This window comes from Silurus meridionalis, chromosome 27, assembly GCF_014805685.1.
Source record: "Silurus meridionalis isolate SWU-2019-XX chromosome 27, ASM1480568v1, whole genome shotgun sequence".
Classification (NCBI taxonomy): domain Eukaryota; kingdom Metazoa; phylum Chordata; class Actinopteri; order Siluriformes; family Siluridae; genus Silurus; species Silurus meridionalis.
In genome coordinates, this window is record NC_060910.1 from 15,042,268 (window position 1) to 15,068,346 (window position 26,079).

A 26,079-nucleotide genomic window follows, 5' to 3' on the forward strand; every position below is an offset into this window, starting at 1 on the left:
TTCACCACGTAAAGTGCATCGTGTGCAACCTGGTGCAAACAGTGCAAGACAGACAGTGCAAGACAATACAAGACAGTGTAGGACAAATACACAAAACACAAAATAGTGCCACCAGTAAATCTACTATATATTATACAGTGTGCAGAGAGAACTGAGTGCAGGTGTGTAATTTTAGGTCAACAAAATGTAAACAAACGAGTTTGTGCAAAACAGCAATAGCAGCAGTCAAAAGGATGTGCAAAAACAGCATGTAAACAGTTTGTAGTAATGAAGTGAAACATAGTGGAGTTAAAAGTAAGATATTTGGCCTCGGCTTCGGCAGTGTTGTGATGTGTCATATTAACGTAGCAGCAGTGGTGCTGAGAGAATGCGCTCGATAAACAGTTTAGCGAAGAGAAATCAATCTACAATCAGATATTGTTCACTTTCCAAATAACAAAAGTATAACATGTCTACTAATAATTATTATATAAATAAATCGGTTTTTACCGATGCACTGTTATACAAATGTAAGTATCCGATGCACAAATTTTTTAAATCACATCGTTAAGTTTTATACCGATGCACTGATGCGAAACGGTGTATTTTACCATCCCTAAGAGACACAACGCAAAAACAACAAAAAATGTTGCGTAGGAGTTACGTGCCTGTTGATTGGACAAAGAGTCTGCCAATCATCGGGCAGCCAATCAGTGACGAGGTTGCCGTTGGTGGGCGGTTCCGGGAGCGCTGATGTTTACATGAAGTCACAGAGAAACTTCATGGGAGTCGAACATGTCTGCCTCCATAGCCAGAGCTACTGTAAAGGCGGTAAGCAGGCGGAAGATTTTACCGATCAGAACCGCCTTGACGCTGGTGAGTGTATTTTTTTTTTTCACGACACTCTCGAAGTAATTTAAAGCAGACAGCACGATCCACGCGCCGTTATCGCGTCGGAGATCAGAACTAGCGTCTTAGCATTAGCAAGGTTACCCTCAACGGCTAATGGACAGTCTAGCACTTTTCAGGGTGCACTAACTTCTGATCAGCCACGGGGTTTTTTAAGGTATAATTGATTTCGTTTACATGGCGAAACGGGTCATCGATCAGAGTTGAAGAGGTTATCTGATGTGACCTTTAGCTCCATGGTGTCCTGCTGGGTGCTGACAAGGAACTGCAAGAGGAACCTCCTGAGATCCGCCAGAGGAGATCAGATCTCATCATTCCTCTGATGAGGCCTTTTTAAAGCCATAGTCTTATAATAATCATATATTATTATTATTAGTAGTAGTATTTGTAATGATGTAATGACGCTGGAGATTATAGTTAGTGTAGTAAGTCTACACCTTTATATACACCATTTATAATTCAGATTAATATTAGGTTTATACATGAGATTGAATGTGTTTCGACTCTTTCAGAGGATTTTGATGTTTCTGTTTTTTTTGTAAATGGACTGTGGATTTAATATGAATGTTTCACAGACAGATGATTAGTGGATCCCTGATGGTGGTGAACTTTTTTTTTTTCTTTTGGCAAGAAGGACAATGCACTTCAATGTTCTCTGTACATGAACAAATCTTTCAACACTCAAAAGTGTAACTGGTTTTGCTGGGGGGAAAAAATCTAAGAAGTCTAAAGATAAAAATGGCTTTACATTGATTGCACAGAAATATCAAGCTATAACTGATACTAAACCACTACCGAGTTAAAGGATGTAATCAGATCTGGTAGAAGTTGTTGTAATATTTCAGAGCGTCTCAGAATGTTCTGTGATCTGTAGGTGAGTATTCCTGCTGTGGGTTTAATGCCACATTTAATCCACATAATTATAAGTATAGCGTATTCTTGCTGATCGTGACGTTGTTTTTAGTTAGGAGACATTTATTGGACATTTTCAGGAAAGATCCTCAGGTGAAACTGTCATGTAGTTTTTAGAACACGTCCAAGTTCTCTGTAAATGATCAAGTAGTTTAAAGAAAGAGAGGAAAAATTGTTAAAAAAAAAAACTATTTCTAGTGAGAACATAAACTAACGGGTGTCTCAGACATCAAATCTATCCATAAACCATTAGATTGTAATGTTCTGTACATAATTAAATCATGGTTTATATTTCTAATGATATGAAGCTTTTGTATATTTTGCTCGTTACTCTGTAGTCCAACACTGGTCACATCCTGATTACATGGAGTAGGACATCACCCTGTTCATCAACTGCTGTATCCTCCTAAGGGTTGCAGTGGATGCAGTGTCCAAATACAGTGTGTATGAGATCAAGTCAATAATAGAAAAGCACTTCTAAAGCAATCAGTTAGTCGTTTTTCTCTTGTGTTGTTTTCCTCTTTTTCTTTAACTTAAATAGGTGGTGATTAAATAATTAAATAATATTGATAAATTGTATAAATTCGTGCAGGTCCACTGATTATTATGAGCAGTCATCGTTGCTGAGTCATTGTTCACTTCATATTCTATGATATTTTGTTGACAAAAAAACGCGACGCTGTAAAAGGTTGGCGAATGAAATCTGTGTAGGTTTTAAGCCCGTATTTCATTTTAAGTAAAAAATAAATGAACCACTTTAGTTCTCGTATGTCTTATGGTCACTGTTGCATTTGACACTTTTTGCATATTGCCACCAAATTCCGATTACGGAGCCGGGCGACGTCAAAAAAGCTGTTTTTCAGGAGATTTGAGACTGAATGAAAAAATAATGTTGATCTTTATTTCTTTTTAGACACCTTCAGCTGTAAACAGAGTCCGGCTGCTGTTACAGAACAAGCCTGAATATGTAAGTTGACTTCTTTAAATCAGTGATAGACACCGAACCTGTTCATATTATTATCAATATTATTTATATTATTATATTATTATTAGAGGTCTATCGATTCATTGGCACTGATGGTTCCAGCAGTTGACAAATATCGATCCTTACCGCTAGTTTTTCCGGGTTGCGTTATACAGTTCGAGAGCAGCCTCTAGAGGTGCAGAATTTAAGTGTCTTTGGATGTAGCTGTTTTTATTTATTTGGTGTTCCTTTTTGTTTACGTTTCAATGCGTCTTTTGTTTTCCTAAATATTTTTAAATGTAATTAATATATATATATATATATATATATATATATATATATATATATATATATATATATATATATATATATATATTTAGCACATTCTTATGATTCAGTAATTTTTCTATTTATTTTTTTATAATGAAGTTCAATACAATTTTTGGTTATCGGTTGATTATTGGCATCGATATAATCCACTATCTCCCGATCTCTAACTATTATTAATATTATTATTATCATTACTATAATTATGTTTCTCTAACCTGTCTAGATTGGGCTTAAAGTTGGTGTCAGGACCAGAGGATGCAATGGCCTCACTTACACACTCAACTATACGAAAGAGAAGGAAAAATCTGACGAAGAAGTCGTACAGGATGGTGAGTGACAAGTGTGAAAAGTCAGTAAAAAAGTGAACTTGGGGGAAATCTATTTTTTTCTTTGTCTTTTGTTTCATTGTATTTTTAATCATTAGGAAAATGCACTTACACGACATGAATTGAAAAGGAAAAAAATATATGCATATATATATATATATATACACACACACACACACACACACACACACACACACACACACACGTTTGACTTTCTTGTTCAAACATGTATCTGGAGAGATGAAGTTAAAGGTCAAGCTTTTCCTCAGAAACAGTGCCTGAGGATTTGAGGATTTCCACTGCTGCATTAATGCAGGTTACTCGTTATTTATCCAGTGCACAGTTCCTGAACAATGTCAACGTGACTAATGACTAAGACAGCAAATCAGTGTGACTGTAAAGCATTTCATCGTCTGTTCGTCTGAGCAGCTTCCTGTGTTCCGCTCTGTTTTTGTTCTAAATGCGTATTATCTATTGTTTTCTTCAGGTGTGAGAATTTTCATCGAGAAGAAGGCTCAGCTGACTCTGCTCGGCACGGAGATGGATTTCGTGGAGACGAAATTCTCCAGCGAGTTTGTGTTCAACAACCCCAACATCAAGGGAACGTGTGGCTGCGGAGAGAGCTTCAACATTTAGCCGTGTATACGCTCGAGTACACGTCACACACTCCAGTTTCCGAGATCCGAGGCCGAGATCCGCCTTGTGGAATTAAAGACTGAAGCATAAAAAACCTGATGTGTTGGAGACTCCCTACCCTGCAAACCCACTGAATCTGATCCTCACCACCACTGTTATAGCGAGTAGCATTCAACTCGGTTTGTGCGTTCTGAAAATGATGTAAGAGAGGAATGATGTGTTTTATTTATTTTACACACACGTCTGTGAACGCGTGTCATTCACGTGTAGATTTCTTTGGTTCTCCATAATTGCCTGAAGATATGCCTGTATGCTCATGTGTCCTTACTGTAAAATAGAGCGTGTGTGTGTGCGTGCGTGTGTGTGTGTGTGTGTGCGCGTGCGTGTGTGTGTGTGTGTTTGCGAGACCGAGAAAACTCTTCCACTGAACTTCATGTCATGTTTTTTTGCATTTGTTTAGGTCAGTGTATCCAGTCAGTTTATTTCATTGAACAATGATGCTATAAACAAAAAACGTCAAGCTTTGTGATGCTTATAACCGCTTATGGATGCAGCATAACATCTGTAACGTCCTTGCACCGAGGAGGACGTGTACATTTATTAGAATCTGATGTGAGAAATCAGTGGTAGGGCTTTGAATTATAAAGTATAAGACTTGGGGTAATTATGCATTTTAAAAAGTATGAAATGTGTGTGTGTGTGTGAGCGACTGTGTCGGGGGTGGGGGTCAAACAAAATAAACCTGTCTATTAACGCACAATAAAGCTTACGTACAATACCGAAAAACGTGTGGATGTTTGGGTTCTTACCTGAGAAGATGGATCTACTGACACTTCAGATTTATTTGTGTAGCATTTTAACATTGTCTCAAAGCAGCGTTCTGAAGAAATGTATACGTTTTGTGCCTGTAAGTTTCTTTCTTGGGTTTTACACTTGAGTGAAGGAAAAAATAGTATTGTGTTCAATGTAATATTTTCATAAGAACTTTTTGATTCCAATTTATTCATCTCCCTCTCACTTTTGAGCTGCTCGTGCTCCTGAAGTACCTCATATTCTGGACCTTCCTGCTTTATCATGACGCCCTGCTTCACGTTGGAGTTTCTCTTCAGTTGGAAACCATACACTGCATCTCAGATCGGTTCGACATGAAAGGTATAGATTCAGGAGGATACAGTGTGCACTTAAGTGTGGAGGAGTTCATCCCGAAGATGTTAATTAGGGTTAAGGTCTGAGATCTATAGCATGCCATTCAAGATCGTTCACTCCATGGCTATGTGCAAGCTTGTCCACTTCAACCTTCACACACCATGTCTTCATGGAGTTCTCTGTGCACATTGTCATGCTGGAACAGTGTTTGGGCCTCTTTTTTTTTCCAGTGAAGAGAAACTGTTAATCTATGACGACATTCTGTGCATTTGTGTTTGTAGAAACAGTTTGGGTGATCTGATGGACAGGGTTTCACAATTATTGGCCGTAAATTGAGACGTTAACAAGAGGACACGTTACAAAGATAGAATTCGGTCAACTTAACACTACTCAAGACTGCACTGTACACTAACATTGTTTTTCACATTGTCTCTTATTGTAACTGCATACTGTTGCAGAAATGACAGCACGGTGCCGTTTCTATAGTCACTTTCAAATAATGTGTTTATCTTTACATTTATACAGTATTACTGTCATATATATCACACCTTTGCACTCCTTTAATACCTCTACTGTATATTCATATATTTATATATTTTATTATTATTATTTTATTACATTACTATTAGCACTTCTGGTTGGATGTTAACTTCATTTCTTGGCCCTGTTACTTTATTCTGCACAATGACAATAAAGTTGAATGTGAAGGAGGAGATGGAGGAAGTAAAGGAAAAGTGCATTTATTTCCTGTTTTTTTTTTTTTGTGTATAATTCTTTTTTATAGAAATTATTACTTTAATGAATTAGTTGAAGACATTCAAAGTATTGAAAAGCAGCTGTTTTAATTCTAAACAATAATAATATTAATTATACTAAACAAATACACAATAAATGAATACTGGAAGAAAAAAACAAGCAGATAAGGCTTAAGAGAAGTGTGTGTGTGTGTGTGTGTGTGTGCGTGTGTGAGTGAGTGTGTGTGTGTGTGTGTGTGTGAATGAGTGTGTACAGTGATTAGGTTACTGATGATGCTTCGCTACACAACTAACTGCCATTTCATTTAATCGTTAGGCTGTGTCCCAACTCCCCTCCTGCTCCCTATATAAGCGCACTCCGCTGAGTGTTAAATAACAGCTACTACGCACTACGAAGTGCCCGAAGCGCTTAATTTGGGACACAGCCCCACCCCGATCCCGTCGCGAATATAAGGGACGCTCCCGCCGCTCCCGCGAGGTGAGTTGCCATGGCGACGGCGCACACGTGGAAGCAATGCGCGCTAAGCGCCCCGGGAAGGTGACGTAAAAACAACTTGTTACGTCACAGTGTCCAAACCAAAGTCATGGTCTTTTTTGGAGAGGTGTTTGGGGTGAGAGAGAAGAAAAAGTCAGTGTTGCGACTTTGAGGAAAGAGAGCAGTTTGGGGAAAACAGGGAGATGCAAAAGACTTAATATCGAGCGATGATGACCAGTGATTCAGGGTTTGAAGATGACATCCACACCCCCTCTTCATCTCAACAGCGCCTCAAGGGACCGGGGTCACGGGACCCTCCATACACCATGACACAGTGCCACGACCTTTACAGTGAATACGAGGAGGACCACTTTATCCACCAGAGGAACAAGCAGCAGGACTTTCTAGTTCTCAACTGTTTGTCTGGTCAAACACAGGTACCTGGTGTCCATCACCTTTCTCTTGTTGGTTCTTTATGAAGGACTGTGATCATGTCACCAAGGATGTTACAACACGATTCGGATCTTATTCTAGATCTGGAGTTAGAATTCAATTCAGTTTAATTCTGTTTTATTGTTTTTTAACCACATTGTCCCGAATCTAGAAAAACATCATAACATCATGGAGTGGTGAAGTGAAGAACACTGATATCTCTTCACCTGTTAGTGGGTGGGATTTATTTATTAGGCACCACAGAGTGGTCTTCAATTCTACAGAACTCTAAAGAAGAAAGGGACAGCGTCCCACTGAATGCATCAATTTAGATATTTTCCAAAACGGATCCAGTAAAATCTTTGAAGAAACATTAGAATGACATCATTATTGAATTCAGTTGAACATCTGGGGTATAAGTGGAGTAAAACACACTTTGTACATGGGGACAACTGGAAAATGATCAGATGTGAAGTTTGTAGTTCCTGTAGTTTTCCTTAAACATCACCGTCCCACAGTGGGGCATGAGGTAGCAGAGCCTCCTAACAGCTCCTCAGACCCTGAACTGAATATTGTTAGAAATATGGACCATGAGATGATTAGAATTTGTGTTGATGTAAGAAGTTGTGTTGATGTAAGATATTGTGAAAAAGATTTCTTGGTGAAAATAACAGGAAAGTGAATTAATAAAGAAAACCCCTTCTATAGGAAATTGAAGCTCAGTGGTGAAGATGTTGGACTTCTGATTGGGTGGTTGTGACTTCAAATCCGTGCACCACCAAGCTGCAGCTGATGGGCTCCACACTACTGTTAACACACTATCACCTTTAAAATAGTCCCCAGTGCTCTCAGCATTCCTGCCTCTTCTGGAATGTGTCCTAGAAGTTTTCTTTTCAAAGCGTGTCAAACCCCTTCTGCAATTCGCGCCGAATCTCTTTATTGGTGTCAAAACGCCGACCTTTGAGATGGATCTTCATCTCCATGTCCTTCCTCAACATGAAATTCTAACGCACGTATTCAGAATAGCACCAGTTCCTGATGTACACAGGACGATACTGACTTACATAGGTCGGTGCTCCCTGTGGCTGTGCATGCAGCTTTCTGCTGCCATCTGTTGGCGTGTTACAAAACGAACCTGGAAATGTTTTGATACCACATCCTACTTTTGACCTTTGTAGTAAAATGAAAATGACTGAAGAAAAGCCTGGGTTTTTTTTATTAATTTTTTTAATTGTTTTTTGATTTCATAAAAAGAGTAAGTGTGTGAGTGTAATGCTGATGTTTCCACAGATAACTGCTGAGGCGCGCTGTGTACTGGTCAGCTGGCTGATAGATCTCTATAAATACTTCGATCTGACGTTCGAGTCCTGTTGCTTGGCCGTGAACATCATGGATCGGTTTCTGGCCACGACGGCGGTGGCGTCAGATTGCTTTCAGTTACTCGGCGTGACGTCGTTGCTGATTGCGACCAAATATGTGAGTTTTTGTTGTCACATAGTAAAAGGTAGATAAAAGTAAAGGGAGGTATCTCTCACAGCTTCCTTTAACCTGAATACACCAGGCTATTGCTGTACATTAATATGCAGTGTTATAACATGTAGCTGTGAGCACCATATTGAAGTTCTTTGATAAAGCAATAAAAGTAATGAAAAGTATTAACAGTAGAATCAGTAACAAACTTATGTACTTGATTATTTTCCTATTATTCTCCTGAGCAGTCATACTTGTTAGGTCTAGAGGTTCAATTTCCTCTACCACAAAATGACGCAGAAGAAATGAGGCACCAAAATATTTTCGTGATTATTTTGTAGGTCACATAAGGATTTTAAAATATTTGTCATGCAAGCAAAAACAGACTGAGATGTTTTCAAGCTTCCACTAGGTTGTGCTGTTTCTCTTCTGCCAGAAAGCTGTGTAGAAGCAACACCAAAGACAATAGAAAATATTCTAACTGCAATACTATCAGACATGGGCGTAAATCCGGGGGCGGGTGGGGAGGCGGAGGGGACATGTCCCCCCACATCCGAGGGTTGTCCCCCCTAAAAAAATTATTTAAAAAATATCGCACTCTCTATTGTGATATTTATATGTATGTATACCTGAATAATTGTGTAAGTAGAAAAAGAAACAAACGCAAAAACTGTATTTAGAAACAGTTGAGTTCCCCCTCAGGTGTGTGTTCATCTCACCTACTCTACACACACGAGTCAGGTGTGTGTTCATCTCACCTACTCTACACACACGAGTCAGGTGTGTGTTCATGTCACCTACTCTACACACACGAGTCAGGTGTGTGTTCATCTCACCTACTCTACACACACGAGTCAGGTGTGTGTTCATCTCCTACTCTACACACACGAGTCAGGTGTGTGTTCATCTCACCTACTCTACACACACGAGTCAGGTGTGTGTTCATCTCACCTACTCTACACACACACAGTCAGGTGTGTGTTCATCTCACCTACTCTACACACACGAGTCAGGTGTGTGTTCATCTCACCTACTCTACACACGAGTCAGGTGTGTGTTCATGTCACCTACTCTACACACACGAGTCAGGTGTGTTCATCTCACCTACTCTACACACACGAGTCAGGTGTGTGTTCATCTCACCTACTCTACACACACGAGTCAGGTGTGTGTTCATCTCACCTACTCTACACACGAGTCAGGTGTGTGTTCATCTCACCTACTCTACACACACGAGTCAGGTGTGTGTTCATCTCACCTACTCTACACACACGAGTCAGGTGTGTGTTCATCTCACCTACTCTACACACGAGTCAGGTGTGTGTTCATCTCACCTACTCTACACACACGAGTCAGGTGTGTGTTCATCTCACCTTCTCTACACACACACGAGTCAGGTGTGTGTTCATCTCACCTACTCTACACACACGAGTCAGGTGTGTGTTCATCTCACCTACTCTACACACACAGTCAGGTGTGTGTTCATCTCACCTACTCTACACACACGAGTCAGGTGTGTGTTCATCTCACCTACTCTACACACAGGTCAGGTGTGTGTTCATCTCACCTCTACACACACGAGTCAGGTGTGTGTTCATCTCACCTACTCTACACACACGAGTCAGGTGTGTGTTCATCTCACCTACTCTACACACACGAGTCAGGTGTGTGTTCATGTCACCTACTCTACACACACGAGTCAGGTGTGTGTTCATCTCACCTACTCTACACACACACGAGTCAGGTGTGTGTTCATCTCACCTACTCTACACACACAGGTCAGGTGTGTGTTCATCTCACCTACTCTACACACACGAGTCAGGTGTGTGTTCATCTCACCTACTCTACACACACGAGTCAGGTGTGTGTTCATCTCACCTACTCTACACACACGAGTCAGGTGTGTGTTCATCTCACCTACTCTACACACACAGTCAGGTGTGTGTTCATCTCACCTCTACACACACAGGTCAGGTGTGTGTTCATCTCACTCTACACACGAGTCAGGTGTGTGTTCATCTCACCTACTCTACACACACACGAGTCAGGTGTGTGTTCATCTCACCTACTCTACACACACGAGTCAGGTGTGTGTTCATCTCACCTACTCTACACACACGAGTCAGGTGTGTGTTCATCTCACCCACTCTACACACACACGAGTCAGGTGTGTGTTCATCTCACCTACTCTACACACACGAGTCAGGTGTGTGTTCATCTCACCTTCTCTACACACACGAGTCAGGTGTGTGTTCATCTCACCTTCTCTACACACATGAGTCAGGTGTGTGTTCATCTCACCTACTCTACACACATGAGTCAGGTGTGTGTTCATCTCACCTTCTCTACACACTCAAGTCAGGTGTGTGTTCATCTCACCTTCTCTACACACTCGAGTCAGGTGTGTGTCTGCACCTCAATTAATGTTCAACTCCATTAACTAGGTGATTTTATTCACTTTAAATAAAGCGATTCTCTTTAATGTAGTTGATGCAGACTCATTCATAAATTAGTTATGGTGAAATGCTGATTAGCATGTAATTCTCCATGAATCTGCTCTATTATTGATTAAAATATCACTTATCTAGTGAACGTTAGCTTGTTTACAGTAGCTTGTAGCATAGTGCACTGACACTAACACACCAAAGCCGTTTCCCTATGCAGTGTTTTATTTGGGGCGACTTGGTATAATGTTAATTTAACATTAACACACAATTAGCATATTGTTTATCTGTGCATTTACTAAATGAGCACTGTGCTACATTCCAAATGACCCCACTGTATTTTTATAATCAATTTCTATTCTGTTCTTAAGTGTCTTAATTCATTTTAAATACAATTTTAAACCTTTTTTTAATTCCTTGTTTTGCTTTGTCATGGAACCTGAGAGAAACTTTAAAAAAAATAACCATAATGACGCAGTCTCTGTGCTACAATAATAATGATAAAAGCACAGTTTTTCACTGTGGGGACACTGTGTCTTTATCAGTACAATTTGACTGTATTATTTGTGTCCCCCTTCAAAAATTGCTCATGAGAAATTGTATATTTATAGTCCCCCCTACTGTTAAATGAGATTTACGCCTATGCTATCAGAGTCCATCAGAGTCACAGTCTAACAAAGTGAACTGATTTTTATTTTTATTTGAGTTAAAGTAGAGATACTGGTAAAATATGACTCCAGTAAAAGTGCTCCTTTAAACGTTCACTTAAGTAAAAGTACAAACGTATTTGCCCTCAAATGTACTTAAGTATTCAAAGTACTATGATTTATAATGGCTAAAATGTTCCTATTATTATTTTTATTACAAGACTCTTCACTTAATCAGCTCGGTTTAAATTAATAGAATGATATTAATGTGTCAAACGCTGAATAATATCTATTCAAATTATCATGAGCCCAAATCATTCTTTTCAACCACTTAAATAAAATCATGCACATTGCCACGGGTGTTGTAGCGACAAGTCAGGAGTTTCTTTCATCATTTATTCCTCTTAGAAATGTTCTGCCTGCTGTTGAACTGTATGTTGGTGAGCAGTAGATACACTAAGCGCCAATCAAAACAAGTTCAAAACACCAACCCTGATTGGTGACTTGCTACGTGTTTGACCGGTTATGTTTAAATCCACTCATAAATAAAAAGGAACGACTGATTTCCCAAAATGTAATCGATTAAAACGTAGGATATTTGATTTTGAAATGCAGTGAACTTCAAGCAAAAGTCTCCCCAATTGGAAAATTTTCAATAAAGTACAGAGAAGGGGAAAAGACTGCTTGAGTACAGTAACATTTACTTTGTTACTGTCCATCACTGATTGTCTGGAAAGAGATAAAGAGTGGCTTTAAAATCGTAATGTGTGTCATTATGTATTTTGTGTGTGTGTGTGTGTGTGTGTGTGTGTGTGTGTGTGTGTGTGTGTGTGTGTGTGTGTGTGTGTGTGTGTGTGTGTGTGTGTGTGTGTGTGTGTGTGTGTGTGTGTGTGTGTGTGTGTGTGTGTGTGTGTGTGTGTGTGTGTGTGTGTGTGTGTGTTCATCTCACCTACTCTACACACACACGAGTCAGGTGTGTGTTCATCTCACCTACTCTACACACACGAGTCAGGTGTGTGTTCATCTCACCTTCTCTACACACACGAGTCAGGTGTGTGTTCATCTCACCTTCTACACACACGAGTCAGGTGTGTGTTCATCTCACCCACTCTACACACACGAGTCAGGTGTGTTCATCTCACCTTCTACACACACGAGTCAGGTGTGTGTTCATCTCACCTTCTCTACACACTCGAGTCAGGTGTGTGTCTGCACTTCAATTAATGTTCAACTCCATTAACTAGGTGATTTTATTCACTTTAAATAAAGCGATTCTCTTTAATGTAGTTGATGCAGATTCATTCATAAATTAGTTGCGGGTGAAATGCTGATTAGCATGTAATTCTCCATGAATCTGCTCTATTATTGATTAAAATATGAGTTATCTAGTGAACGTTAGCTTGTTTACAGTAGCTTGTAGCATAGTGCACTGACACTAACACACCAAAGCCGTTTCCCTATGCAGTGTTTTATTTGGGGCGACTTGGTATAATGTTAATTTAACATTAACACACAATTAGCATATTGTTTATCTGTGCATTTACTAAATAAGCACTGTGCTACATTCCAAATGACCCCACTGTATTTTTATAATCAGTTTCTATTCTGTTCTTAAGTGTCTTAATTCATTTTAAATACAATTTTAAACCTTTTTTTAATTCCTTGTTTTGCTTTGTCATGGAACCTGAGAGAAACTTTAAAAAAAATAACCATAATGACGCAGTCTCTGTGCTACAATAATAATGATAAAAGCACAGTTTTTCACTGTGGGGACACTGTGTCTTTATCAGTACAATTTGACTGTATTATTTGTGTCCCCCTTCAAAAATTGCTCATGAGAAATTGTATATTTATAGTCCCCCCTACTGTTAAATGAGATTTACGCCTATGCTATCAGAGTCCATCAGAGTCACAGTCTAACAAAGTGAACTGATTTTTATTTTTATTTGAGTTAAAGTAGAGATACTGGTAAAATATGACTCCAGTAAAAGTGCTCCTTTAAACGTTCACTTAAGTAAAAGTACAAACGTATTTGCCCTCAAATGTACTTAAGTATTCAAAGTACTATGATTTATAATGGCTAAAATGTTCCTATTATTATTTTTATTACAAGACTCTTCACTTAATCAGCTCGGTTTAAATTAATAGAATGATATTAATGTGTCAAACGCTGAATAATATCTATTCAAATTATCATGAGCCCAAATCATTCTTTTCAACCACTTAAATAAAATCATGCACATTGCGGCCACGGGTGTTGTAGCGACAAGTCAGGAGTTTCTTTCATCATTTATTCCTCTTAGAAATGTTCTGCCTGCTGTTGAACTGTATGTTGGTGAGCAGTAGATACACTAAGCGCCAATCAAAACAAGTTCAAAACACCAACCCTGATTGGTGACTTGCTACGTGTTTGACCGGTTATGTTTAAATCCACTCATAAATAAAAAGGAACGACTGATTTCCCAAAATGTAATCGATTAAAACGTAGGATATTTGATTTTGAAATGCAGTGAACTTCAAGCAAAAGTCTCCCCAATTGGAAAATTTTCAATAAAGTACAGAGAAGGGGAAAAGACTGCTTGAGTACAGTAACATTTACTTTGTTACTGTCCATCACTGATTGTCTGGAAAGAGATAAAGAGTGGCTTTAAAATCGTAATGTGTGTCATTATGTATTTTGTGTGTGTGTGTGTGTGTGTGTGTGTGTGGCTGTTGTGCATCTCTCAGGTTGAAGTTCACTTTCCAGGCATTAAGCTGCTACTCTCGTTCTGCTGCGACGCCTTCACCAGAGAGCAGCTCTGCAATCTCGAGAGCCTCATCCTCATCAAACTAAACTTCCGCTTGGCTGCACCAACTATCGCCTACTTTCTCGACCACTTCGTCAATTGGGAGGTATCCAGAATTGAGGCCAGAATGGAGGACAACATTCCTGAAGAAGGGAAGAGCTGGATGATCTGGAAAGACTGTGAAGAGCAGCTTTTGAATTTCGAGAGGTTTAAATATTTAGCGTTCAAAGTGTGTGAGATTAGTCTCGCGGACTACACTTTCAACAGGTACCAGCCGTCTGTGATTGCACAGAGCGCACTGAATCTGGCAAAGGACCTGTTAAGGGAACAATTAAACGAGTCAACAATTCAAAACGCTGACTCGACACATACGTCAACAGACTTTCTCGGTGATGTAGAGAAAACCTCACAGAGTTTAGACGATCCGGATTTAATTCAGCAATGCACACATGAGCTCGGATTATTGGCATCTCTCAATAAGGAGTTACTTCAGGACATAATAAAGCTCTGATTTGCTAATGATTGTAATTTTCTGTTAATATAACACACACACACACACACACACTCACACATATATACTGTATATGTCCATTTCCAAAGATCTTATAATATATGCATGTATGCAAATGATAATTGAATTATATAAACCTTGTTTTATGAATGATATTCAGTGTATTAATGTACAAATATGACTGTTCTAAACAAAAGCCATTGTTTTTGTTCATTAAGAACAATAATGCAGCGATGTGATTGCATCAAGTGAACCTTAAGCTTGAAGAAAACCTTTAAAATCATATAAAATTGGTTAATTATCGGTCAATGAGCTTGAATAAAAGCAATTCGGTGATTATGAGGGAAAAATGTCATCAGTTATAGCGAATGAAATTATATGTATGATATGTATCATCCGGAAATCCTTCTTCTCCTCTGCATATATTGTAGTTTACAGCTTGTTGAGGCTGTTCAACTATTGTGGGCATATATTAGTTAATCCATCCCACACCAAACATCTCGGATGGAAGAGATGGATTTATGATTGTACTGTATAACTGACTTCACTGTTATTTTAAGGAAGGACTTTATTATATACACACAAGCTTTGTGGTCCATGAGGTTTTTGTAGACGCCACTGTAGAAATCATACAGTAGGATGAACATCAAGTTCTTGAATGTATAAGGAGAAAGACATAATGTTATTGATTTACATGGATATAGGACACTCCATGAAGATTATAGCATTATTATTTTATATTTAATGGACTGGTTGAATAACTTGAAAAAAATCGGTCTTTATTTAATCATTTATCTCTGCGAAGGTCTGATTTGAATCTAACATTATTTACGAGTGAGGCAGAACCCAATACAAGAAGGTGAGGGGTGAAGGCTTTTGTTTAATGGACCCACAGCAGGTCATTGCACCTGAGATTCGTAGCATTTCATTCTCTTGAGTCGGTGTTGAATTTGGGCAGAAATGACTTAACAGCAAATACTTCGACTTAAATGTCAAACCGCTTTAAGCTACAATCCACATGTCTGTTTGGAAAACAGTGTAGGGGTAAGTGGATTAGGAGAATGACGCAAAAGCCACTCTCCCAGCAAATCAAGCAGCAAGAAAGAGACAGAGTAATATTTACTGACTTTTCCAGCCGTGCATGGCGCACGCAAACAGATGTTGTTTTATGTTCTTTAATTCCATTGTGAAACTGCACTGAAAGCAGATGTCTGATGAACTCATGATCACCTGGACTTGTGTTGGTTAATCCGGTTATCTTATTTATTATACATATGTGATGCAGTGTTTGTGGAAACAGGAGACGATCTGAAAACAATGCGAAATATTCGTCTGATTTGCTAGATTATGTGTCCTGCTGTGTTTTCTGATTGCTGTCCCTTTCCCCACGCACATGGGCGTCAGAAGTATTTTTTGTCTTTCCTCAACATCCAGCGAGATCTTACAATCCCACTTAGTTTGGGGATTACGGCCAGACTAAACTATTTTATTGTAAAATGGGCCAGTTTAACAGTTTGCACCTGTTTTCTGTACACGGTGGTGTTTAGAAAATAATAAAGCTGCCCAGGAATGTGTCCCAAATTGTATTTCCATTGCCATATTTGTCCTTAGTAGAACATAGAGGTTAGTGCTAAGGTACAGAGGCTCAGCATCTAGATCCAGAGAGTGAACTTTATCATTCTGGCGTCACTATATGTCGAGTATCATTTACTTTCTCAGTGTTATTTTCTTGCTATAGGTCATTTTAGGACAGAGTTACTTGGAATTATGTTCACCTTGCTTTGAACACTAAATAAAAAGAAATTTGATAATAATGTGGTGTGCTTCAATTTAATTCTTTGTGATTTGTAGAGTGATTTTAATGCTGAATAATGTCTAAAAGCAGCTTTACAGAGATAAAGCGGTTATAAAGTTATATTATAAAAGATATGTATAAAAAATATAAAAAAGTTTGTTCCTTATAATTGTAGGTTTATCTCTAATGATCACTGTTGAGGTGTGCAGTGACAGGTGCAAATCTGTCCATGCAAACTGCAGTCCTGAACTATTATAGTACACTGTTTTTATTCATTACAGTGCAAATCCATTCTCAGAGTTCTTCAGATGCTCAGTGACTTCATGTATCTTTAGGCTTTTCATGTGGAACGATCTTCAGCTGCACTCCAGAACTCCATCCAGAGGTAGACCATCGAGATGAATCCGGCAGATCCGAAGAGACGAAAGGGACAGGAACATGTTTCATAAATGTTTAAAGACAATGTACCATATCATCAGGGTCCACAATGTTTCCTCCATTTAACATTTTATTCCCAGTCAATGATCAGACCACTAAAACTTAACAAAAAAATTATCTGACACGTAAAAAAAACAACAACTAGATTTCACACTCTTAATTATAATATTTCCATTATAGTGTAAAGTAATGGGCAAATGTTTGTTGGACACTTGACCATAACACTCACAGTCATTGTGCTATTTATTTTGTACTGAAAACTTACCAGTCCACTTTGAAATAAGCTGGTTTTTTTCAGGAATTTGTTCAGCTTTGTGTATAAAACACATACAATGTGTATCCTGAGGCACCATATTATATCATATCATCATATCATCGTATATAATAACATCATAGTAGCACAACCACATGATCAAGTTTAAATGCTGTAATCATATATTAATGCCTGAATGAATTGTGATTGAGCAGACATTAACTGCACTAGCATGGCAAATCCTAGCTAAACAAACCTAAATCAGGAAACCATAGTGACCCAGGTGATCAGGAACATCTGTACACCTGCATAAACCGTGAAGATACAGATCACGTTTCTGTTCCCATCAAACATGACGAGGAGGGAGTGTGTGATTCCATCAGTTTGACTACTGCAGTGTTATTGGACTAGGAATGGGACTGGTGTGAGTATGCAGGAATATTTTGGTGCGAAAAGCAAAACAGCGAACAGCAGCTTTACTTGGAGGAAGGCTTCGTTAAGGAAAAAACATCCACGGCCTCGTTAATGAAACAAAGGAAAATATCCAGACAAACCAGTTTGAACTTACAGGAAGTCTGTGGTAATAAATAACCACTTTTTATAACTGTGGTGAGCAAAAATAAATAAATTTACTTAGAATTCACACCACAGCAAACTGCATCTGAGCAGCACAACAGAAGCAGCCATTATCATACAAAATGACTGTGACATCTGCAGTTCAGCATCTGAGTGTTTGGAGCCTCACACAAGCACCCAACATTTAAACACACAACCTCCAAATAGAGGAGTAACATCTTTATCCTTTAAGCCACTTACAATTATCTCATTTATACTGAGGGCCAAGGGCCTTGCTCAAGGGCCCAGCAGTTTCAGACCTGCTGATCAGCAGTCTTTGGATAGATTTGTTTCATCCTTTAACCTGTTTGCTTTGTTCTTTTCAATTCTTTTCAACATTGTTTAGTCTGATGGTATCTTAAGTTTGCAATCTAGCAAATCAGTGTTGATTTATTTATTAATAGAGACTCAAAACACTTTTGCAAGTCGCTCTGGAGAAGGACAGGTATTTTTGGACAGATCTTATATTTGATATCTCTTGCGTTTTTTGGACATATATTTGATCTGTCCTACACTTTTTGGACAGATTTTACATTATATTCTATCTGTCCTGCTTTTTTTTGGACTGATCTTAGATATGGTCTGTCCTGCATTTTTATAATTTTTTTGGACTGATCTTAGATAGGGTCTGTCCTGAATCTTTTTGGACTGATCTTACATTTGATCTGTCCTGCACATTTTATATTACACTTCCCAAATCTCCCAAAGCTCACGTGCTTCTACAAGTTCACTATAACGATAGGAGGCGACAGGCGCACGCGCTGCTTTTGTCCACGCGCTAAAAAATTCAAAGAGTGAACGACTCCTGCTCCTCGCCTTCCTATTGGTGGAGAGACTCGGGGGCGGGGCTTGTGGTTAATGATTCACGTGGAAGGAAGACTGAATCAGTCGGATTACAGGGAGCGGAGGAGAAGCGCTTAGACCTCGAGAAGAACTAAACCGATTATTTACATTTTCTTTCGGATAAATACAGTCTGGAGGTGTTTACGCGGTTTATACAATAATAATAATAATAAAAAGAAAGGAAAGGTAGTTATTCTGCGGTATTGTGTATTGATGAAGGTCCTCAGCAGGTGGGAGTGTTGTGGACTGGAGTGAGGTTTCACACAGAAGGACCGTTACTGAGGAACATCTTTGAGGAACATGGTGGACTTTCTGCCTTTCTCCTGCTATTGTTTGTGTCTTTTTCACATTCAGAAGAACTTCTAAACCACTGTGAAGCTCTCCTTATACACACAGCAGAAAGTTTTGATCTCAGGACGTGGTGTTGGTGTGGAAGTTGACCATGACGGATCTCAGGTACTCCAGTTTGGATGAAACTGCTCTTCAGAAACTGGTGAGTTCCTCTTCATCCTCAGTGTGCAGAAGTTTTACACACAACACTTTTAATCTTTATTTACTCTAAAAACAGTGACTGGATAAAAAACTTTACACTGGATTTGGAGATGTTTTCCTAGTGGTCCATCTGAGACACTGCAGTTCTGTTCAGCCCAAAGTGGAGTTTAACACACATTGGGGCGAAGAAAGATAAAATATCATTGTTTTTATAATAAAAGCTTCTAGATTTTTATTAAAATAATACTTTTGCTGTCAGACAGTATATTAATGCACTGATTATCACACCAGTGGTAAAATGTGTGAGAGGATGTGAGTCACACTGTGGTCAGTGGGTTTCTGAGATAAACTGGTGTGTGTTTGTGTGTTTATGTGCTTATTATATTTATTATATTATATGTAGACTTTAAAGGGTAAACATTGTTTTCTTTTGCAATGAAAAAAATAAACGCTGGAGAAAAAAAGCCGGACTTTGACCAAGTGCAGACCTGTACACACACACACACACACACACACCTGTACACACACACCTGAACACACCTCTGTACACACACCCCTGTACACACACTGCCACCCACTTTTATCTACACTGCCACAGACTTGAAACGTGTACACACTGCTGATCATTACTACACACACCCCCCTGTACACACACCGATACACACCTACACAGACCTGTGCACGCTGCCACACAACTATACGCATCTGTATACACTGTCACACATCTGTAAACACTGCCGCACATCCTCACACACCTGTACACACCTTTCCTATACACACCTGTACACAAACCTTGACACACGCACACCCGTACACACTGCCGCACACCCGTACACACTGCCGCACACCCGTACACACTGCCGCACACCCGTACACACTGCCGCACACCCGTACACACTGCCGCACACCCGTACACACTGCCGCACACCCGTACACACTGCCGCACACCCGTACACACTGCCACACACCTGTACACACCTCTACACACCTGTACACACCTCTACACACCTGTACACACCTCTACACACTGCCACACACCTGTACACACTGCTAAACACTGATACAAACCTGTAGATGCTGCCACATGCTGCTACACACCTGTATACACTGCTGTACACACCTGTACACACACCTGTACACACCTTTCCTATACACACCTGTACACACACCTTGACACACGCACACCCGTACACACCCGTTACACACCTGTACACCCTGCACACCCTGCCACATATCTGTACACATACTGCCACACACCTTTACACCCCTTTTCTATACACACCTTGACACTTACACAGCTGTTACACACCTGTACACACACTGCTACACACCTGTACAGACCTTTACGCACTGCCCCACACCTTTACACTCCTATCCACAGCTCTACACACCTGTGCACACCCGTACTCACACCTCTACACACCTTTACACTCCTATACACACCTCTACACACCTGTGCACACCCGTACACACACCTCTGCACACCTTTACACTCCTATACACACCTCTACACACCTGTGCACACTCGTACACACACCTTTACACACTGCCACACATCGGTACATAAACTGCCACACACCTTTACACACACCTTTACACTCCTTACACACCCTTAGACACCTGTTACACATGCTGCCACACACCTGTACACACACTGCTACACACCTGTACAGACTTGTACACACTGCCCCACAGCTCTACACACCTGTACACACGCTGCCACACACTTGTTCACACACTGCTACACATTTATACAGACCTGTACACACTGCCACACTCCTGCACACAAACTACTACACTCCCATACGCACCTACACACACTTGTACATGCACACACACACACACACACACACACTGCTACACCCCTGTAGTCACTTGTACACACACTGCTACACACTTATACACACCTGTACACACTGCTACACACCCCTGTATACACCACCTGCATATCAGCTGGACAGTAAAATTACTCACTACATTTATATAAAGGTTCAAACACACACCTGTACAATGTATTTATTTCTGAGACTTTATGAAGACGTGTCATAAAGTCAGAAACGAAATGAAAAAATCGTATTGGTCAAAAGTCTTTATGCAGGAAGCAGGTGAATATTTAATCTCAGATGATTTCTGAATCTGAGCAGGTTTTTCCCCCAGAGAACTTGGATAATCATTAAAATGACAAATAATTTTTTTTTATTTATTTTTACATTATGTTATGGGTTGGAGTTAGAGCCAGAAGACTTGAAAGCAATTCTGTTTGGTCCCATTGGCAAGTTTTATGCAGAACTTTTATGTCGTTAATAATTTATTCTTTATAAAAATAGGACTGTTTTTAATATGTGTAATATTCAAGTATTTGAGTTTTTACTGAACAATGTTTTGGGCAAGTTTCTGGACAAAATAACAGGAAGTTTGATTCCAGATAGGGTCCCGCTATTGCCTGAGCATGCATGTGTTGTGCAGCACTGGGGCGCGAGTGCAAAGATGAGTGTTGATACGGGCGTCCGTGTTCAGAAAGGCTTTTACGTCAAGATCTCTCTGATATCATGTAGACGGGAACAACGCTGTCGTCCATAACCTCTGTTGACTTTGTTATTATAAAGTTCCTCTGAATTCCCATGAATACGCTGAATAAAGGTAATTCTCTCTTTTCAAAAAATGGCAGAAACAAAAATGAAAGACTGCGATGGACAGGTTTTTATTCCCACGTCACGCTCGGGACCTGTGAGTGAGTTAGTGGGGGAAAAAGAAAACCAGATACTTCAGTGAAAGGTGGCAGACAGGTTGTGAGGAGCTTGGGCATGTCCTGTGAGCTAATGTTTTTCCAGGCAAATGACTTCCTTTTAAGCAACACCTACATCCCCTGACTCCATCTGTTCCACTGTAATACGATGCTGTAGGGTTGACGATGTTAGACTGGTACAATAAACATGAAATGGCGAGTGAGTAATTTTCCCATGGATCTAGATTTGATTTGCAGTGGCGACATAGTGAGTTTTAGGAATTGTACGGTGTTCGCAGTGCACTGGTTTACAGTAAGTTTGCTTGTTGATGTGGCCTACAAGCAAACAAACAAATGAATAATTAAGTAGCTTAATGTTCATCAGGTACATTATGTACCTCCATAACTGAGGCAGATGCGATTCACATACGATGCATAGGATATGATGACACATTAAACAATAGGATACATTAAAGATACATATGAAGCAGCTCCAGATGTGATATGATTCATCCCCCATTACAATGCAGTGCAATATGATTCAATGGAAAAAACATGACGCTCTGCAATTCATTATGGTACAGATAGTTAGCTTTTATTTCTTTGGTCCAGACAGACAGCAAATCATTAATTTACTTCAAGTGCCTTCAGTGCATCTTACCGTCCCCAGTACACCCAGTTGTCTCTAGTGTACTATATACACTATATGGACGAGCATATTGGGACTTTTCCAGCCATATGTGATTCTTCACCAAACAATTCCCACAAGTTGGAGGCACACAGTTGTGTCTTTGGATGTGTAACATAAAAAAAAATTCCCTTCAATTGAACTAGGAGACTCAAACTTATTCCAGCATTACGATGCTCCTGTGTACAAAGCCAGCTCCATGATCTGCTATATATGGTTTAAAGTGAAAGTTCTCCTGCTGTAGAATTTTGAATCCAATTGAACAACTTTGGGACATGACCCCAGGCCTCCTCACCTCACCTGAGGTGGCTAAATGAATCTCGCATGAATCTCGGCAATCTAGTGGAACATCTTCGCAGAAGACTAGAGATCATTCTAACGGCAAATGTGGATTAATGTGGACTATGATGGTAGATGTAGATGGTAGATGTAGATGTAACTCGGCCTAACAAGCAAAGCCAAGGAGTGGCTTAAGTGTGACGAGGAAACAAACGAAGGCACAAGGAAGAAACCCTGAAAGGACTCGTCTGATGGATGGTACAGTAAGTGCGAATAAAAGTACCGGATAGTCTTCAAGATGACAACAGGTGTACTGAGGCACACATCCAGGTAAGATAATTCAACCAGAGATGATCATTTAAGTCTCGACATTGTGACCTACTTCTATTGTACTGTGATTCATTTAAGAGGAAGCTGTTACTGTTCACTTCGGATGTCTCGGATCACATTTCACACTCAGACACTCGCACGTTCGTTTTGGATGACTCACGCAGGCGCCGTTCTGATGACTCGGCGTGGCTCAGACGTTTATTCCTTATAAACCTTTCGCTTTGTGTTGCCTACACCATCCTCCTGGTCAGTCAGGCGATCCAGAAATAACATTGTTTCTACAGAAGACTAAAAACAGTCGAGCATGCTGAAGCCACAACGTAAAGCTTGGTCTGATTCCTGAAAGCACAAGGACCTGAGAGCAGAGAGGAAACGCAGGTTTGGTGAAGGGTTTCGCTTCCAAACACTGGAACATTATTTACATGTCTCATGCACACAACACACATACACAATCGCAGTCACATGCTAATATACATCTCATTTACATGAAACCTACCTGCCCTTATTTGTGCAGGTGGAGGAGATCGATTCAGTCAGAGGAACGAGTTCAGTGCAGTGGAATTGTGCTTTATTTTTCATTTATTTTATATCGAGCTAAAAACTGAACCGCTTTGTGCCTTCATTCGTAAGTGACATTCATTTTTCTTTTATTCCGTATAGAAATCAATTAATTCATTTCAAATCGTTTCAAAGTTCATTTATAGACTTTCAACTTTGTAATCCTGAACAATTATAGAAACACTATCTAAAGGAATACGGTTATAGTTGACTTGAAATCTCGGCCAGAAACTTGCATCCAGGTCAACTCTTTATCTGAGAACTTTCTTTATTTAAGGAGATAATTTGCTAATAGTGATCCGTCTGTGCCTCTTTCTCCACTTTCCATATGACACACTGGTGCTAACATCTGTCACCTGTATTATATATTAATCCTGATTTCCTGTATATGCGATTATGACCGAGCTTTGTTTACTGTGATCCTGTTATTATTCGTGCTACTCAACTCGATGTACATTGTTTCCCTACTCTCTGCTACTGTCACAATGTGAAGTTCGATCCTGTGTACCAGGTCAGTTGGTCACAGTACACGCCGTGCAGCGTTACAGGAAAAAAGTAAGAGGGCGATGGCTGAGATAAACGCATGCAGATAGATAGATGGATGAGGGGTTTCTTTTTATGCTTTCTTCCTCATTGAGTTTTTCTCTGCTAATATCACCACTGGTTCACTCATTAGGGATGAACTTCTAGGGACTAATTTATGATGCTGAGATTTACCATAATCAGGCATAACATTATGACTACCTGCCTAATACTGTGTTGGTTGCAATACTGAACTTCTCCAGCAATGTGAGCTTCAGTATCCTGTCTGTTGGATCGGACCACAAGGGCCGGCCTTCGCTTTCACCTCACCGGTCAGTGTTCATCAAATGCATACAGAACAGCCTAATACGAGGAAATTGGGTCTCAAAATCTGACATCCACGTTCTCATCTGAGCAACGATCAAATCAGTAACTCAACCGGTGAACTTTACTCCCTTTCAAGGAACTTAACCTTTAAAACAAAATTGGAGGCGCCATGAAATCTATAAATACTTTAATGTTTATTTGCAATTTTCCTTGAAAATATGCAGCGGAGGAACAGGTTCACATGAAACTGATTTATTCACTTTCTGTTGCGTAACTGAAGTTGCGTGCGCAAATATTCCAGCCTGCTCCAGTGTGTTTTCTGTACAAGGCCCCAGGTGATTTGCCTCAATTTATTTACACGTGCTCGGGACAATTGCTGGAGACGCAGCGGACCTTCAGGTAGCATAAACTTGTGCAATTTGCCCTCTGTGGCTTCCTGCATGAGGCCGAAGTGGCAGGAAGGCAGCCGAATCCAATCAAGCCACAAATACAGTTCAGTGTGGGAAATGATTATTTAATCTCCAGCTGATTTTGTGAGAAATGAACCGTCTTGAAGTTTAATGGTATCTTTATTTTAACAGAGAGACAGAAAAAAGCATTTAAGAAAGGTTATAAATTAATCTGTATTTGATCAAGTGAAATAAGTCTTTAATCTCGTACCAAATTAGCAAGAATTCTGACTCCCACACACTCAAATTAGTCCTGTAGCTTTTAAGAAAGAACTCGTAATATCAACTTGTGACATGTATAAAAGACACCCATCTCAGAATCAACCTCTTCCCTTCAAACATCTCCACCACCATGGGCAAGAACAAAGAGCTGTCAAAGGCGTCAGGGACAAGATTGTAGACCTGCACAAGGCTGGAATGGGCTACAAGACCATCAGATTGTTGCCTTGGCCATGTGTTTTTAGTCATTGTCATGCTGGAAGACCATCCACAATCTTCAGTGTTCTGGCTGAGGCCAGGAGGTTCTCATCCAAGATTCTACATTGCATGGCCTTGTTCATGTGGTGAAGTCTTCTTGTACCCTTAGCAGAGAAACAGCCTCGAAGCAGAATATTTTTCATGTTAGACAGTGGGGACGGTGTTCTTGGGGACATATTCTGCATTTTCGCTGCCTCCAAACACGGCGAGTCGAGTCGATGCCGAAGAGCTAAATTTTAGTCTCATCTGACCACATCGCATTCTCCCAAGCCTTCTCTGATTCATTCAGGTGTTCATTGGCAAACTTCAGACGTGTCTGTTCATGTGCATTCTTGAGCAGAAGGACCTCGGTGTGTTACAGATGGTTTTCTTGGGTGCAGTCACCAGATCCCTTGAGATTATTAATAAGCATAAGCTTCTCCTGTGTAATTCTGGGCTGATCTTTCACCTTTCTCCAAATCATCCCTACCCCATGAGGTGAGATTTTGGATGGCGCTCCAGATCGAGGGCACAAACAATATTTCTCACCAAGCTACTTGCTGATGGTCTTGTAGCCCATTCCAGCC

At 39.9% G+C, this 26,079-nt stretch overlaps 3 protein-coding genes across 9 annotated transcripts in view; all 3 read left to right on the forward strand.

Annotated features, from left to right (window-relative positions):
• The first annotated feature begins 700 nt into the window (after positions 1 to 700).
• isca1 (iron-sulfur cluster assembly 1) lies at positions 701 to 4,842 on the forward strand. The gene is made up of 4 exons (XM_046841143.1): positions 701 to 855; positions 2,714 to 2,767; positions 3,318 to 3,423; positions 3,908 to 4,842. The coding sequence occupies exons 1-4, from the start codon at positions 775 to 777 to the stop codon at positions 4,054 to 4,056; spliced, it is 390 nt and encodes a 129-aa protein (XP_046697099.1). The 5' UTR covers positions 701 to 774; the 3' UTR covers positions 4,057 to 4,842.
• A 1,673-nt stretch (positions 4,843 to 6,515) lies between these two features.
• Positions 6,516 to 14,758, forward strand: LOC124380807 (cyclin-O protein A). The gene is made up of 3 exons (XM_046842069.1): positions 6,516 to 6,869; positions 8,155 to 8,340; positions 14,153 to 14,758. Exons 1-3 carry the CDS (start codon positions 6,660 to 6,662, stop codon positions 14,720 to 14,722), a joined length of 966 nt encoding a protein of 321 aa, XP_046698025.1. The 5' UTR covers positions 6,516 to 6,659; the 3' UTR covers positions 14,723 to 14,758.
• Positions 14,759 to 18,690: 3,932 nt separating this feature from the next.
• smtnb (smoothelin b) overlaps positions 18,691 to 26,079 on the forward strand; it is a 61,971-nt gene continuing 54,582 nt past the window's right edge. For 3 of the 7 annotated variants that reach the window (XM_046842123.1, XM_046842125.1, XM_046842130.1), the window contains exon 1: positions 18,705 to 19,159. In XM_046842123.1, coding sequence (XP_046698079.1) covers positions 19,109 to 19,159 — 51 coding nt within the window. In that variant the 5' untranslated portion in view covers positions 18,705 to 19,108. Of the gene's footprint in view, positions 19,160 to 23,046; positions 23,181 to 23,714; positions 23,806 to 26,079 lie in introns of those variants that run through there. The other 4 variants (XM_046842122.1, XM_046842126.1, XM_046842127.1 and 1 more) reach the window with 4 other exon arrangements.

Bases quoted from the DNA above. Each gene is read 5' to 3' on its own strand.
- isca1 (XM_046841143.1), top strand. From the start codon at position 775: ATGTCTGCCTCCATAGCCAGAGCTACTGTAAAGGCGGTAAGCAGGCGG. The intron at 856-2,713 runs GTGAGTGTATTT...ATTTCTTTTTAG, and splicing joins TCAGAACCGCCTTGACGCTG to ACACCTTCAGCTGTAAACAG. The intron at 2,768-3,317 runs GTAAGTTGACTT...TAACCTGTCTAG, and splicing joins TACAGAACAAGCCTGAATAT to ATTGGGCTTAAAGTTGGTGT.
- LOC124380807 (XM_046842069.1), top strand. From the start codon at position 6,660: ATGATGACCAGTGATTCAGGGTTTGAAGATGACATCCACACCCCCTCT. The intron at 6,870-8,154 runs GTACCTGGTGTC...ATGTTTCCACAG, and splicing joins GTTTGTCTGGTCAAACACAG to ATAACTGCTGAGGCGCGCTG. The intron at 8,341-14,152 runs GTGAGTTTTTGT...TGCATCTCTCAG, and splicing joins TGCTGATTGCGACCAAATAT to GTTGAAGTTCACTTTCCAGG.